Below are 17,666 nucleotides of genomic sequence, written 5' to 3' on the forward strand. Positions count from 1 at the left end.
CAACCACATTGTTGTCACTATGAACCGGATTGGTAAGGATATTTCAAGTGGGTTTTGACAACCAAATTTCCTAAGAAGGGTCCCGACGCGTAAAGTCACCTATCCATTCCTTCCATAAATGGTGCCTGATACGGTGAGTTAACTCTGCACATGTGTTTTGCTCAGGATTCCAGCATCTGCAGGTCCTTGTATCACCATGCTATTGTTTTTAATCCCGATTTATTTTGAGAATTGAATTTTAATTCACTGGTTGCCATGCTGGCGGCTTCTAGTACAAGACCATTGCTCCCAACCTATGGATTACTGGCTCAATAATATAGCCACCATGCTACTGTACCTCATCATATGGCCTCTTCCATAACGGGACCGACTGTACAGGTTCAACAAACAATAGAATTGAAATAAATCCAATTAAAATGTATTCTTGGCTAACACCCTCTGATTATTAATAATCAGTAAACTTAGTTTATATTTTAAGCTGTATTTAATCAAATATAAGCAGAAGATACGTTTTCTCTGTGCTAAACTATTGTGGCACAACGCAAGATCAAGAGCAGATTGGTAAAATAGTAGATTCCAGAGAAATTCTAAAATAAAATATTTTAAAGGTCATATTTGCACTTGCATTTTAATATTCGTATATAGATTATAAGGCTCATCAAATTGTGCAGCTCTGGAAGATGTTTGGCATAGAAAGTCTGAATCTTTCAAAGAGCCACCCCATTCCCTTGTTTTCCCTCTCTCTGCAATCTTTTCTCTTGGCTGTTATTGAATCAGCATTCACCACTCTACATCCTCAAAACTAATTTCTCCGTGCATAACCCCATGTCCTCTGGTGATTGATTCTTCAGCCATCGGAAGCCATTTCCCCTTTCTTGACCCAATGTCCACCTTTCATGATTGCAAAAACCTTGATCAATTCTTCACTTTAACCTCCCCTGCTCCCGGCATCTTCAGCCCACCCCTGCAGCTGTGTTCCCCTCGTCCCCGAACTTCCCTTGTCAATCTTTCCCTGTACCCTCTCCAGTGCATTCACAGTCAGTGAAGCCTGAGATGAGATTATTCTTTGCAAATTATAAACCAGCCATAGAATTGACCAACAATGAATTGCAAATGATTTCTCAAATGCAGTAATGAGATTACTGTAATTATTTTCACACATCAGTGATTTGTTGTAGTTGGTGGCCAAATTTGTTAGTGGGAGTAGGTCCAAAATTAAATTAAAGTAAAATATTTTAAGAAGAGACCATTATCTCTGGGTTAGTTCTTCGCTCTCACATTTTATTACTTATTTTGATATACTTATCCCCTTGTAATCAATCCGAGGTGGTCATTATTCAACACATCAACTCTGTCCCTCGGTAACGTCACTACTTTCTAATGCAATATTGTTCCTGTCCAAAAATTATTTTTTTATTAATATAAATTCAAAATAAATGTAATTAAATTCAAATCTGAAGAAGGGCCTCGACACGAAACGTCACCCATTCCTTCTCTCCAGAGATGTTGCCTGTCCCACTGAGTTCCTCCAGCATTTTGTTTCTACCTCCATTCAATATGATCATGGCTGATCACCCAAAATCAATAGCCCCTTCCTGCTTTCTCCCGATATCCCTAAGATTCCATTAACCCGCAGAGGTGTATCAAACTTATCGCAGCCCACACTGACACCCAGCTTTGTGTCATCCGCAAACTTGGAGATGGTACATTTAATTCCCTTGTCCAAATCATCAATATATATTGTAAATAACTGGGGTCCCAACATTGACCCTGCAGAACCCTACTAGTCACTGCTAGTGCACCCTTCCGGCACCCCACTCATCACTGCTAGTGCACCCTGTGGCACCCCACTAGTCACTGGCCCACTAGAAGAAATAGTGGACGTGGGTACTGTAGCAGCATTTAAATAGCACTTGGACAGATACCCGGATAGGAAAGGTTTAGTGGGATGTGGGCCAAACACAGGCGAATGACTAGCTTCGATGGGACATCTTGGTCATCATTGATGAGTTGGGCTGAAGGGCCTGTTTCCGTGCTGCGTGACTATGACCAGGACTTCCAGATTGTTATTATTCTGCATTCATACGAGTCTCTCCATCAGCTTTTTGTCTTGCAACCACCAAATTATTCTGTTTCAGTCAGAGGTAGCAATCTGATGGTGATTCCCAGCTGTGAGTTGACCAGAACACAGTAACAACTAGACGCCACAGAACTTTAAAGTCATCTTCTTTATATGAACCATATGCCTTCTTTTTCAACAATCTGAACAATGCTTGAATGTCATTCCTCCTGTGAGATTGTTATTTCATGGAGTTAATCTCCTCATTGCGGTAAAGATCTAATCTTTGACTTTTCATTGTATACAATCTGTTGCAAAGTTTTGTCAGCAAACATAACAAAATAGTACGTTCTTCATTTGTGCTCTGTTAACATATTGCACAGAATGATTAGATGTAGGAAGGAACAGCAGACACTGGTTTACACCGAAAAAAGACAAAAATGCAGGAGTAACTCAGCGGGTCAGGCAGCATCTCTGGAGAAAAGGAATAGGTGCCCAGGAAGCAACCGCAAATACAGATTCCAAAGAAGAGTTTAAATCCAAAATGTAGCCTATTTTCTCCAGAGTTGTTGCCTGACCTGCTGAGTTACTCCAGCATTTTGTGTTTGCACAGAATAAAGTCGGGCTTGTGATAAAAATATATTTGTTGTCCCTCATTGCAAAAAATTGCAAAAACGAAACTGTTTTGTCTAATATTTTACCACACTTTCTATCGCATTGTATTCTCTGTAGTACAAGTAAAAAGTGTTGTTTTCTTAATCATTATTGTATTTGAACAACTAGAGTGGACCACTCTTTTATAAAGAGTGAGGAACGTTGGAGGCTGTTGACCTGTTGGACATAAATGTGGTTTCGTAACAGTGTGGGTACATGTGAACGTTGGTTCGTTTTGTTTACAGACAGCAGAAAGCCTATATAGCCACGCAAGGGCCCCTAGCTGAGACAACAGAAGATTTCTGGAGAATGCTTTGGGAGCACAATTCAACAATCGTGGTTATGCTCACCAAGCTCAGAGAGATGGGCAGAGTAAGTGTAACACACACCGAGAACATGCCTTTTGGAAGCATCTACTGAATAGTATCTTATTACAGTCTCATTTCTCCAAACCCATGACAAAGGAGATTAGTTCGCTTTTTCAGTATTGGGAAGGAAAACCCCAAACCCTGTAAGATATACTATGAAGAGGAATGTGTTGGCAAGACATAGAAAATGAAAGAGTATCAGAAACCTAATGAGAAGTTGTTCTGCAAATCTAATCCGTTTACTGTTCAAGTTGAGCACCACTTGCTGTAAGTTCAGTTCAGTTTAGTTTATTGTCAAGTGTTCCGAGGTACAGTGAAAACCTTTTGTTTGTTTTTGACATTTTCTAGCATTAGGCACTGGAAATTCACATATTTCAGTTCTCACTAGACACAGCCAAACATAAATGAAAGCCCTTAAGTGCCTAATTGAACAATGTAACCCAATCTGTCTTTAAATCAGCTACATACCTGCGATTAACAAGACACCTCTTGAGAGTACGACTAAAAACTGCTATTAGAACAACTTCACAGAGTGTGTCATTTCACATTCTAACACCAAGGAGGCCCCAATAAATTAACGGAATAGGTGATGAACTGCAATGAAATTTACAATTGTCTTTGCATTTTACAGGAGAAATGTCACCAGTATTGGCCTGCAGAGCGATCAGCGAGGTATCAGTATTTTGTCGTTGATCCCATGGCAGAGTACAACATGCCTCAGTACATTCTCAGAGAGTTCAAGGTCACGGATGCAAGAGTGAGTCTACTGTTTTTCCCTTTTCATTTCTCAGTGAACATCCACTCTATGTTTATGTGTGAAGCTGACAAATAGTATTTCTGCAGGATCCACAGACAGGTCTATATGTATGGGACCCACTTTTGCCCGACCTTATTACAGATTGGTGTATCTTGTTGTCACTGCTATTTTTGTTTTAGCATTTTTAGACACTTCATGGGCTGAATTTTGAAGTTGGAAGTAACAACCTGGCATCCCAGAAATGTTGTCTGTCTAGAATCTCAGCTGCAGTACAAATGCATTTAATTTGGAACATAGTGATCTGACTCTCTAATATTCATGAAAATCAAGCTTTACAAAGACACGATTAAAAAAAACACAATTATATAGCTTTGAGTGAGAATCCAAGCATGGCTTATATTGCAAAGAAATGGTGCCTACAAGTTCATTGTTGTACTGCTTGATTTTAAGCTCTGGGAAATGTATAACTTGTTAATGAAATGTGAATGCGGTTTTGGTGCATGATATAGCTTGGTCAATGGCTTCCATATGTATGATCTATATACGACAAACACAAAGCATGTTCAGGTGCTTTGCAATGATATTGCCCTTTTATCCTGGGGGAATAAATCACAGGCATGGGAATTGTACCCAAGTGGACCAAATGCAGGAAAGCAGGTCCTAAAACCTGTGCTGATTGAAAGGGATGACAAGCACCTGCAGGTTTGTTGGGAAATCATTTAAAATTATGCTCACAACAGAGAACCCATGACAGTGCAAACAGGTCAGGCAGCGTCTCTGGAGAAAAGGAATAGGTGACATTTCAGGTCAAGACCCTTATTCAGACTGAGTCTGCAGAAGGGTCTCCACCCAAAACGTCACCTATTTCTTTTCTCCAGAGATGCTTCCTGACCAGCTGAGTTACTCCAGCATTTTCTGTCTATCTTTGGTGTAAACCAGCATCTGCGGTTCCTTCCTACCCATTAACAGTACAACGCAGGCCCTCTGGCCCACTATGTCTGTGCAAACTATGATGCCAATCTAACTAATCGCATCTGCCTGCATCGGATTTGGTATCCCTCTATTCCCTGCCTGTTCATGTTCCTTTCTAAATGCCTCTTAAACATTGCTTTCCTACCTGCTTCCACCTTCCCTGGCAGCACTTTCCAGGCATCTGCAAGAAGAACTCGCACATCTCCTTTAAACTTCTCCCCCTCGTCTTAAAGCAATGCCCTCAAGTATTTGACAGTCCCACACAGGGAAAGAGAGTCTGACGGATACCCAATGTCTCCCTAAATTTTAACCAATTTTAAGTAGTTTCCCCTTAGCCTCCGATGTTACAGAAAAAACAATCCAAGTTTATGCAACCTCCTCTTAAAGCTAATGCTCTCCAATCCAAGCCTGATTTTCGACAGTAGAAATGACGTGTGAAGGCAAACTCAAGCAATGGTTCTTCTGTGCCTCCTACACAATGTAAGGATATAGACCAAGGATGAGGCCTGACCCGCTGAGTTACTCCAGCATTTAGACCAAAGATGAGGGTGACTTTACAGATGAAAGAGAGGCATTACGACTTTGGCTAGAAAAGCCTATCCTCAAATAAGTCCATCAGTCATCGGGGCAGAATGAGGCCATTCAGCCCATTGAGTCTACTGTGCCATTCAATCATGGCTGATCTGCCTTTCTCTCTCAACCCCATTCTCCGGCCTTCTCCCCTGAAATAATCCTGCAGGTCCCACATTCCTAACACCAGTTCTTCAAAGGGCAATGCAAATGGAGGTTAAGATGCTCTAAGTCATTAGCTATAGAAATCTTTCTCCCCCTGCTGTCCAAGCTGAAGCCATAAAAAGGTTTAAAGGGTTGTGAAATACTGTGCCTCAGAAAACTATTCATGGTATTGGAGTAGTTAAATAAAGCACACAAATATGTTATGAACAACTTTTTATAGTTACATAGCTCAGTTAGCATGGCTGAATGCACAGTCTGCATTATCAAACAAATTTCAACCATGCCAATGAAGAAAATTGTACAATGGGGATAGGTTTGTGATGACCTCAAGCTTGAGGAGGAGGCAGGCCAGAAATGTACAGCTGTACTCCAGCGTAAGGATTGATAAAGATGAGAGCAAAGATTTCAGCAGGAGATGAATAGAGGCAGGGATGGAACTGGGTAACATGACAGAATTGGACATGTATCCAAAGGGGAAGGCAAGATCTGCATTCCAAAGGTCTCGGCTTTGCCAGCAAGGCAACAAAGAGTTGGGTTCATTTTGTCTGGATGGTGTCCATGGCCAGGGAAATGAGTTTGTGGCAGGGATCACATTGGACACAATACTGCGGGACAGAAAGAGCATTGGAGGTTATATATCTCTGGATACAATTAGGTAAATACAAGCAAAATCTCTACCTCAGCATCCCAACTCCACCAAGCTGGGGAATTGAGGTTTTGGAAACATGTGATGTGGTACACCATGTCAAGTATTACAGTCAGGTCCCAAAGTGCAGGGACTGACCTCTAAGTCAGTACATAGGTTAACATTTGTGATTTGTAATGCCACGCTGGCTGCAATTGAAATCTGACTGGAGGCTTTTACGAAGAGAGTTCTGTGAAAGATGCAACTTCACCGAGGACTTTGGACTGGCAAAGGATTTGGAACAGGGGCAATTATTTGGAACTGGGGCACTAGTTGCAAGGGCAAATCTTCCACGGGAGAAGTTTAATAACAAGATGGTGATGAACAAGAATGATCCAGGAATGAGTAGGTTAACCGATGATGAGCGTTTGTCAGCACTGGGCCTGTACTCGCTGAAGTTTAGAAGAATGAGGGGGGACCTCATTGAAACATACAGAATAGTGAAAGGCTTGGATAGAGTGGATGTGGAGAGGATGTTTCCACTAGTGGGAGAGTCTACGACCAGAGGTCATAGCCTCAGAATTAAAGGACCTTCTTTTAGGAAGGAGATGAGGAGAAATTTATTTAGTCAGAGGGTGGTGAATTTTTGGAATTCTTTGCCACAGAGTGCTATGGAGGCCATGTCAGTGGATATTTTTACAGCAAAGATAGATAGATTTTTGATTAGTACAGGTGTCAGAGGTTATGGGGAAAAGACAGGAGAATGGGATTGGGAGGGAGAGATAGATCAGCCATGATTGAATGGTTGAGTAGACTTGATGGGCCGAATGGCCTAATTCTACTCCTATCACTTATGACCTTATGACAGCTGATCTGAGGCGAATGGAACAGTGTCCAAGAAGAAGGATGCTCTGAATTTACTTTGTAGAGTAAGGGCAAAAAGTGAAAATCATAAACTGCCTTGACATAAATTATTGGACAAATCAGCAAGCTTCCCTTCCAGTTCCAGAAAGTTACAATTATCTATGAGGAATTGTGCATCAGATGTCAAAAATGGGCAAGTTAAACAAATATTATTGAAGGCTGTAACTGGAAACTGCAAGTAAATTCATGGTTTACTGCATTGGAAATTTGTGAATGGCCTGGAAGATCTATTTCAGTGCTGCTGTATACTAGTCGGATGGATCTGAATACAAGGACAGGGACAGGACAGAGGGGAATGGAGTCACAATAACAATACTAACGATATTAAAACATAATATTTTAAAGGGCATAAAGGATTTTTTTCCTGTTTCCTGGCCCGTATTCAGATTTAACAGACTCGGCATCAGACCTGATAATGGAAAATATAAACCAGCTCGAACAATGTACAATTTATTACCAGTGCTATAATTATTCAACTTCTTCATTCCAAGAAGACTGGTTTAGAAATGATTGAACTAATTTTCTGTTATCATTACCAGTTTAAGATATGTAAACCTGTAGTTTTAGTATCTGTAATTAAATTTCTCTCCAGCTATACGTAATAAGATAAATATTGCGAATTGACTAATAAATATGTTGCTCTTAATATTCATAAGAATAGCACTTGATTTAAGGGCCTGTCCCAGTTACGCGATTTTTAAGGTGACTGCCGGCGACTGTCAAAGTCATAGCAGATCGCCGAAATTTTCTTTTACCCTCCGACAATGACCACGACAATGCCGAGTCAGGTCGATAGAAGTGACTTTTTTTGTGAAACTAACACCTGGCTAAGAGATTACACCGTCTTCGGAAACATCGCAAAATTCCCACGCTTGCCTGACCGTCAAACTGTGGCCTCCAATCTATCTGTCAAATGTCCTGACGGTAAATAAATTGGTTAAACAAAACTATCTTCTGGTATCTTCAAATGCCTTTTCTTAATTTAATATTACGTGCTTCTAAATGCATCTGCGCCAACCTAGCAAACCTGGGGATGGCATGTGACAGCGCTCGCAATACGATACCTGGCGACAAGCCACCTGTGGCCGAGAAATTTCTATCTGGAATTTTTTTCCGCAAAGCGCCGAGATCCGCTACGATTCATTGAAGACTCCTCACGATCATGCCCGCGACACCCCGGCGAACGTTCGGCAACAGCCTAGTCGCCGGCAATCGCTTAAATGGGACAGGCCCTTTAAGGATTTGCCTTGCTATGTTATCAAGACTATAACGTTATCAACCTTTCTCTTTCCAAAATTCCAAGCAATTATTAAACAAGAACAACACCTTGCCAAAAGTTTAATGTTAAAATGAAGATATACTGCATTAATTTAAAAATACATGGGTTCAAAGACGGTGGTGCAATATTTTAAACTGTTACATCAAATTAATTGGCTATCCAGTTAATTGGTCTTCCAAAAAAAAAGTTATGTGAGTGTCTCTGAAAAGCTTATATTTCTTATGGAAATAGAAAATGCTGGAGATACTGAGCAGGCCCAGCAGTGTCTGGTGAAAAGAGAATCAGGGTTAATAAAGGCCCTTCAACTGAACTGTGTTTTTGTGTCTATCTTGATTTGTATCCAACCATATGTGTTCCTTTTCTATCGGGTGAAACAGGATGGTCAGTCACGCACGGTGAGGCAATTCCAATTTACTGACTGGCCAGAGCAAGGAGTGCCAAAGTCTGGAGAAGGGTTTATTGATTTCATTGGCCAAGTACACAAGACAAAAGAGCAATTTGGCCAGGATGGACCCATCAGTGTTCATTGTAGGTGAGTAATCTGTTTAATGTTCCTTGTCTTGATCGGTTGTACTGGGGAAGCAGTTAAAGCAAAAAAGGTAACTACATTTCCAGCCAGTAATAAAATACGTGTTTGTGCAGTGTAATGATAGTTTGGAGTGTTGCAAAGCAATTAATAAAATGGCACACAAGCTGCCACAATATGCCTTTTGAATATAACTATTGAGGAATCTTTAATGACCATGGGATGCCACATGTATAAAAATTCAGGTTAATAATAACCTCACGTAAGGGATGAGATCGGGGAAAGGCTGTGTTCCCCAGTGGAACTCTACTTGGCAAACCCAGGATGGGTGTTTTGAAATTCCTAACAATTGCTATTTAATATTCTGTTCGGAAAGAAATCAGATATCATCAACTTGGAATGAAGATGTCAGATTCCAGTTTATAGAGACAGGAATTTGATGCAAAATGTTTCAATCATTTGGACACAAGAAAATATGAGCAGGTGTGGGCCACCAGGCCCTTTGTGGTCATCTATTCCTCTTTTGTGCCGGTTTCCTGTCACTCTTAACTTTTCATTCTTTCAACTATTTATCTATCACCACTTTAAATATACCTAATGATCCAACCTTCACCACTCAGGGACAGAAAAAATCCAAAGATTCACCAGAGCAAGAGGATATTTCTCCACACGACAGTTTCAAATGACTGGGCTCTATACTCTACCACCTGTGAAACCACCCCACATCTATTCTTAGGATACATGAAGAATAAGACAGTTAATATGGGCAGAGTGAGCAGAAGAGCCCGTTCTGTGTTGCATGCTGCCATAGTTTTTTTGTCTGATTATTTTGTGCTCCACTAAACATTGCTCTGTAGCGCGTCGATAAAGGCAAGGAGCCAGGTATTTTGGGAAGGTATATTTATTGTATCGTGGGTCTCAGACGGGTCTAGTCTGCCGGAATGGCTTGGCGCCCAAACCTTGTCCTTATATACCTGAGTCCAGGACCGCCTCCCGGGACTGGTCCATTCCCGTGCCGAGGGGTCGGTAGTAGTATGGCCCGACCCTTGGGAGCCGCCACAGTACCCCCCCCCAGATCCGGAGGCACGAAACGCACTGGTGGTCGCACAACCCGACCGGACCGCGTACGGTAATCGGTCGACAGAGGGGCCGGCGTAGGCACAGTTGGAGGGACAGGCGGTGGGACCCGCAAAGGGGGGCGACCTCGTGGCCGAGGCTGGGCCACCCGCACCGGTTGGTCGATGTCTAAGTGGGCCGGCTTCAGGCGGTCAATTGACACGGCCTCCGGCCGGCCCCCCATGTCCAAAACAAAGGTTGTCTGTCCGTGCTCCAGCACCCGGTACGGGCCTTCATACGGCCTCTGGAGTGGCGCCTGGTGGGCGTCACGGCGCAGGAACACAAAGGCGCAGTCCTGGAGGGCCGATGGCACGTAAGGGCGGAATGTCCCATGGCGGGACGTCAGCACGGGTGCGAGCTTGCCAACTCGCTCTCGGAGGCGATGTAGGGTGGATGAGGGCGGTTCCTCTCGCCCCGGCAACGAGGGCACAAACTCCCCGGGCACCGTGAGGGGAGACCCGTAGACGAGCTCCGCTGAGGATGAAGCCAGGTCTTCCTTGGGGGCAGTCCGGATGCCCAGCAAAACCCATGGTAGCTCGTCCATCCAGTCGGGGCCGGCGAGTCGCGCCTTCAGCGCTGCCTTCAGCTGCCGGTGGAACCTCTCCACCAAGCCGTTTGCCTGCGGGTGATAGGCCGTGGTGTGGTGCAGCCGCACGCCCAACAGGTGGGCCATGGCCGACCACAGCTCGGAGGTGAACTGTGGCCCCCGCCACTGTGTTGTAGAAGGTCCTTAGGAGTGCCCCCTGCACTCCAAAGGTCCTGAGTCTCCTTAGCAGATAAAGTCTGCTCTGGCCCTATCTGTATAGCACATCGGTGTTTTCGGTCCAGTCCAATTTATTATTGCGGTAGACACCCAGGTACTTATAAGAATCCACCCTCTCGATGTCCATTCCCTGGATGTTCACCGGTGTCGGGGGGAACTGGCTGCACCTGCGGAAATCTACCACCATCTCCCTGGTTTTCCCCGCATTGATCCGGAGGCGGTTCTGCTGGCACCAGTCCACAAACTCCTTGATCAGTTCTCTGTACACCCTGTCCTCGTCGCCTGTGATGAGGCCGACGATGGCAGAGTCGTCAGAGAACTTCTGTAGATAGTTTGCAGAGCTGTGCCGCAGTGTACAGGGTGAACAAGAATGGAGCTCACTGTTCCCTGCGGAACCCCTGTGCTGCAGACCACCCTGTCCGAGACCAGGTCCTTTGTCCTCGCGTCCTGTGGTCGGTTGGTGAGGTAGTCCAGAATCCAGGATGTGAGGTGGTGATCCACTCCTGTGCGCTCCAGCTTGTCCCCCTGAAGCCCCGGCTGGAGGGTGTTGAATGCACTGGAGAAATCAAAGAACATGATCCTCACATTGGTATCCGGCTTCTCCAGGTGTGAAAGAGCTCTGTTCTGTAGGTAGATGATGGCGTCCTCCACCCCGATGCAAGTCTGGTAGGCGAACTGCAGCGGATCCATTGATGGTCTCACCAGGGGGCGGAGATGAGCGAGGACCAAATGCTCCAGTATCTTCATCAGTGTCTTCAAACTTAAATATTTTTAATTTAATGCACATTAATTTTTTTTTAATATTTAATTTTTTTTTTTAAGTTTGCAGAAACTAATTCTTTTTTAATTATGTGCATTGAATAAAAATGTAAATGTGCAGAACCATTTGCACAGCACATCACTTGGGGTGAATGTTGAGAAAAAACCTAATACCTGAGATGGCCCTTTCAAATTTATTTATAGATTCTCAAACAGAATTATTTTAGGTCATATTCCAGGTTAAGAACACTATTGCTTTTCTCCATTTCTTTGGTCTTATCTCAATGATGTCTTGCCCTGTGAGTTTTAGCTGTGCAACTTCATCTCAATGGAAATAATTGATAAATTTGGCAGCTTAATAACTAAAACGTCGGGCAAATGTTTAAGATCATATTAATTTTAAATGTTTCATTCTTTCATTGATGAGAAACTTGTGTTAAGGATAAAAGCGTGAAGGTCAAAAGAGAAGGCAAGAAATAACAGTTAGATTGCAATCCTTAGATTGAGAAGATAAAAAAGGCCAAACAGAACATATTATTTAACTAAAAACAAAAGGCCGCCAACAAAGGCCACATCGATATTCATACTTTTACAACATGGTTTAATTGTACAGACCACAACAATATTGAAAGCTTCAGTGTCTGCAGATGGAAAGGCTCCCATTATTGTTGAAGTACACTAAATAGATGCTTTTACATTACAGCAATTAAAAGTGAACACTGATAAAATAAGTCAGTCATGTTTTTAAAAGCCTATTGCTCCACATGATTCACAGACTCTTTACGATCTCTGGTGCTTAGAAATATCGGCACTGCCTGTTGTGTTAATAGGGTTTACAGTAGCACATTCATACATAGTGGCTCTAGTATTATATTTAATAATTGCTTAGTGTGTGAGAAGCTATTACCAATGCAGTCTCAGACTTTTGATTGTCATTTAATTAACTGATCTTTGTCTCCCCACAGTGCTGGTGTTGGGAGGACTGGTGTTTTCATAACACTTAGTATTGTATTGGAAAGAATGAGGTACGAGGGTGTTGTGGATATCTTTCAGACTGTCAAAATGCTTAGAACACAACGACCAGCTATGGTACAAACAGAGGTAAGAAAATAAAGTTTAAAGCATTAACTTCTTTTGCATTCTAATTTCCTGAAAGTCAATTGATTCCTTATTTAATTGGCTCCTATTCTGAGATAACAGCTGTGGCTTGATTGGGAGCAATCCTTTGTGATTAATCATTTGAATAAAAGTCATTTTTTATTTATTGAAGCAGAGTCAACAATTTTTAAATGACTTGTGTCAGGGCCGGAGGATGATCCCTATGCAATGCATGGGACATCTGCAGGTTTTGATGGCTACCGATGTGCGGGACTTGGATTGCCAGTGGCAACCCATACAATAAGTAAGGCAAGTGGCCAATAAACCTGATGAAATCCATTCCATCCATTGTGCTCCAGTTTCCAGATGGCTTCACCCATCCCGTGGTGCTGAAAGCCAGAGCCATTTCTCAGGTCTCACCCACTATTAGAGCAGATGCAGCATTACAGAGGGGGAAGGTGGAGATTTGTGGTCCTCTGAGTTACCATAATGAATATGTAGTTGGTGCCAAGTGATTTCAATAACAGATGATTTATGCTACATTCCTTGCAAGTACCAACTGATGACCAACTCAAGGCCCTCTTGACAGGATTCCTGATGGCTTAGTTGGAAGATGATTTGTGCAATAATCAGTCTTGGAGAGAGGCAGAAATGCAAAAATATCTGGGTGGAAATTAGAATGAAAAATGGAATGTGGATTAAATAAAAAAATATTTAGGTTTGCGGAACCAATTGCATTGAATATCACCGGCTGAATATTGAGCAAAACCAAAATCTTGAGGTGGCCCTTTCAAATGTATTTATAGATTCTCAAACAAAACTAATTTGGGTCCAGTCAAAAAATGAGGAACATTTTTCTTATAACAAGGATTAGCAGAATCTGTCTCGCACTGATGTTGATCAAATATACAAGGATACATGCGTTACTATTTTCACCTATCATTGGTCCCGGCCAATCTTCACTAAACCAGAGTTGGACCAAGCATGTATAAAAATTAGAAAATGAAGGAAATCAGTATTTGTTAGAAAAAAATAGTGGTCGAATATTATGTGAAACCAAAGGCTGATCAATCGCAAGGATCTGATCATCTTCATCCCAGAATTTTGAAAGAGAAGGCATTAGAAATAGTTATCAATCGATAGACTCTGGAATTATCCCTTTGGTTTGGATGGGAGCAAATGTGAGCCCCCTTTTAACAAAGGAAGGAGAGAGAAAACAAAGAAATACCAGAATCCTTATTGAAGGATCTAAGAACATGAAGATTTTAAAAAAAATGAGGATTGATCATGGATTTATGAAAGGACAATCATTTGATTAATCTGCTCTTTAAGTATGCAAGGAAAAAATATACAATTAATGGTGTGATCCTTAACAGCATTAATGTATAGAGGGATCTTGGGGTCCAAGTCCGTAACTCCCTGAAAGTGACAACGCATGTAGCTTATTAGAGTCAGGAAGTCAAGATGCAGTTTTGGTTAGACCGTATTTGGCGTATAACATGCAGGGCTAGTTGCCTCATAACAAGAAAGATATGGAGGCTTTAGAAAGGGTGCAGAGGAGGTTTACCGGAATGATGCCTGCATTGGAGGGCATTAGAGGTCCTACCTGGAGAGGTTGGACAGATTTGGATTGTTTTCCCTGCAAAATACTGAGGACCTGATTGAAGTATATTATGAGAGGCAGTGATAGGGTGGACGGTCAGAACCTATTTGTCAGGATGGAAATAGCTGTGGGGCATAGCTTAAAGGTAAGCGGGACAACATGTAAAGGAGGTTTGCAGGACAAGTTCATTGCACAGAGGGTGGTGAGTGCCTCAAATGTGCCGTTGGGGGAACTGGTGGAGACAGATATGATAGGCATTTAAGAGACGTTTGCATAAGCACATAGATCTGCATGGAATGGAGGGGTATGGATTATGTTCAGGCATAGAGTTGGTCTTGGCATCATGTTTGGCGCAGACATTGTGGGCTGAAGGGCCTGTTCCAGTGCTATACTATTCTATGTTCAATAAAATAGTTGTATTGTTTTGGCCAACATTTAGGGAAGGATCAAAAACATGAGGAAATTAGCTGGATTTCCTGATCCTTTACGCTCATTTGAGTCAAGTCGGGGTGGTGAATGAGATGTGTAGGAAGAAACTGCAGATGTTGGTTTAAACCGAAGATAGACACAAAATGCTGGAGTAACTCAGCGGGACAGGCAGCATCTCTGGAGAGAAGGAATGGCGACGTTTCGGGTCGAGACCTTTCATCAGACTGAGAGTCACAAGGAAGGATCTCAACACAAAACGTTACCCATTCCTTCTCTCCAGAGATGCTGCCTGTCCTGCTGTGTTACTCCAGCATTTTGTGTCTATCTTTGGTGAATGAGATGGATCAATTTCACCACTTCTTTGACATCTCCTGCCCCATCTGATCTTTGCACTGTAAAGTGCGATGCAAATACACAGATGCAAGTTAACAGTGCTGGCGTGTGAGAAAGGCTGCATTAATATTAATTGGCAGCGCTGAGGACACAGAGTAGGCTTTTTTAAAGTTAGTGACCCTTTTTACTGAGAATTTACTGAGAACTGGAGTCAATTGATGGGACTGAAGGCTGATAAATCCCCAGGGCCTAATGGTCTGCATCCCAGGGTACTTAAGGAAGTGGCTCTACAAATCGTGGATGCATTGGTGATCATTTTCCAATGTTCAATAGATTCTGGATCAGTTCCTGTGGACTGGAGGGTAGCTAATGTTATCCCACTTTTTAAGAAAGGAGGGAGAGAGAAAACAGGGAATTATAGACCAGTTAGCCTGACATCGGTGAAGGGGAAGCTGCTGGAGTCAATTATAAAAGATGAAATAGCGGCACATTTGGATAGGAGTAACAGGATCGGTCCGAGTCAGCATGGATTTACTAAGGACAAGGGAGAGCCAGTGGATGTAGTGTACCTGGACTTTCAGAAAACCTTTGATAAGGTCCCACATAGGAGATTAGTGGGCAAAATTAGAGCACATGGTATTGGGGATAGGGTACTGACATGGATAGAAAATTGGTTGGCAGACAGGAAACAAAGAGTAGGGATTAACAGGTCTCTTTCAGAATGGCAGGCACTGACTAGTGGGGTATCGCAAGGCTCGGTGCTGGGACCGCAGCTATTTACAATATACATTAATTACTTAAATGAAGGGATTAAAAGTAACATTAGCAAATTTGCAGATAACACAAAGCTGGGTGGCAGTGTGAACTATGAGGAGGATGTTATGAGGATGCAGGGTGACTTGGACTGGTTGGGTGAGTGGGCAGATGCTTGGCAGATGCAGATTAATGTGGATATATGTAAAGTTAACCACTTTGGTGGCAAGAACAGGAAGGCAGATTATTATCTCAATGGTGTCAAATTAGGAAAAGGGGAAGTACAACGAAATCTGGGTGTCCTTGTTCATCAGTCACTGAAAGTAAGCATGCAGGTACAGCAGGCAGTGAAGAAAGCTATTGGCATGTTGGTCTTCATAACAAGAGGAGTTGAGTATAGGAGCAAAGAGATCCTTCTGCCGTTGTACAGGGCCCTAGTGAGACTATACCTGGAGTACTGTGTGCAGTTTTGGTCTCCAAATTTGAGGAAGGATATTCTTGCTATTGAGGGAGTGCAGCGTATGTTCACGAGGTTAATTCCCGGAATGGTGGGACTGTCGTATGTTGAAAGACTGGAGCGACTAGGCTTGTATACACTGGAATGTAGAAGGATGAGAGGGGATCTTATTGAAACATATTAGATTATTAAGGGATTGGACACGCTAGAGGCAGGAAACATATTCCCGATTTTGGGGGAGTCCAGAACTTGGGGCCACAGTTTAAGAATAAGGGGTAGGCCATTTAGAACGGAGATGAGGAAAAATATTTTCACCCAGAGAGTTGTGAATCTGTGGAATTCTCTGCCTCAGAAGGCAGTGGAGGTAAATTCTCTGGATGCTTTCAAGAGAGAGTTAGATAGAGCTTTTAAAGATAGCGGAGTCAAGGGATATGGGGAGAAGGCAGGAGCGGGGTACTGATTGTGGATGATCAACCATGATCACAGTGAATGGCGGTGCTGGCACGAAGGGCCGAATGGCCTACTCCTGCACCTATTGTCTATTGAAATCAGCTGTGCTGTGATTAACTTTGAGCAAAATGAATATTTTTGTAAGGTACAGCTTTTACTGTTCCTTGCTTCAACTTCATACTTTGAACTAAGGTAAACGCCACGTGGCGATCTGATGCTCAACATTTATGAAGCAGTTTCTTCGTGGGATTTATGTAATCTAGCATATTGCATTGTGCACTATTCAGCATTGCACTCTCACAATGATGTCTGTGAAATGTTATAACCCCTATGGGATGATGATCGCCCATGTTTTAGACTGGAGCTGTGGTATGTCTTTGAACAGTTTGGCCACAACAATTCAGAGATCTGCTCAGTCTTTCGAACTGACGTCATTGCTCAAAGCAAGCTTCTCCATATGGACAGGGAACAGGAAACAAAGGAGAGCAGAGTTAACAGAATCCAAAAATTCTTTATTTCATGAGAAAGTATTAGCCATGTACACTTTAGGTCCTGCAGAATCACTTCTATATTCTTCATTCACAAAATGCTGGAGTAAATCAGCAGGTCAGGCAGCATCTCAGGAGAGAAGGAATGACGTTTCGGGTCGAAACCTTCTTCAGACTGATCGCGCCTCTATATTCTTCATAGTCTGGCTTAATTTACTAGTCAAAATTGTTCCTTGTATGTGGTGCTTCTGCATTTCATTGGGTGACTTTAGGGCGGCATGGTGGCGCAACGGTAGAGTTGCTGCCTTACAGCACTTGCAGCACCAGAGTCCCGGGTTCGATCCCGAATACGGGTGCTGTCTGTACAGAGTTTGTACTTTCTCCCAGTGACCTGTGTGGGTTTTCTCCGAGATCTTCGGTTTCCTCCCACATTCCAAAGATGCACAGGTTTGTAGGTTAATTGGCTTGGTTTAAGTGTAAATTGTCCCTAGTGTGTGTTAACAGGCGGGGATCATTGG

At 42.7% G+C, this 17,666-nt stretch overlaps 1 protein-coding gene across 29 annotated transcripts in view; it reads left to right on the top strand.

Annotated features, from left to right (window-relative positions):
• LOC144591791 (receptor-type tyrosine-protein phosphatase delta-like) overlaps positions 1-17,666 on the top strand; it is a 1,768,335-nt gene that overhangs the window by 1,741,975 nt on the left and 8,694 nt on the right. For all 29 annotated transcript variants that reach the window (XM_078395814.1, XM_078395847.1, XM_078395838.1 and 26 more), the window contains 4 exons: positions 2,959-3,085; positions 3,713-3,838; positions 8,751-8,905; positions 12,503-12,638. In XM_078395814.1, the coding sequence (XP_078251940.1) occupies positions 2,959-3,085; positions 3,713-3,838; positions 8,751-8,905; positions 12,503-12,638 (544 nt within the window). The remainder of the gene's footprint in view (positions 1-2,958; positions 3,086-3,712; positions 3,839-8,750; positions 8,906-12,502; positions 12,639-17,666) is intronic.

This window comes from Rhinoraja longicauda, chromosome 3, assembly GCF_053455715.1.
Source record: "Rhinoraja longicauda isolate Sanriku21f chromosome 3, sRhiLon1.1, whole genome shotgun sequence".
NCBI lineage: Eukaryota > Metazoa > Chordata > Chondrichthyes > Rajiformes > Arhynchobatidae > Rhinoraja > Rhinoraja longicauda.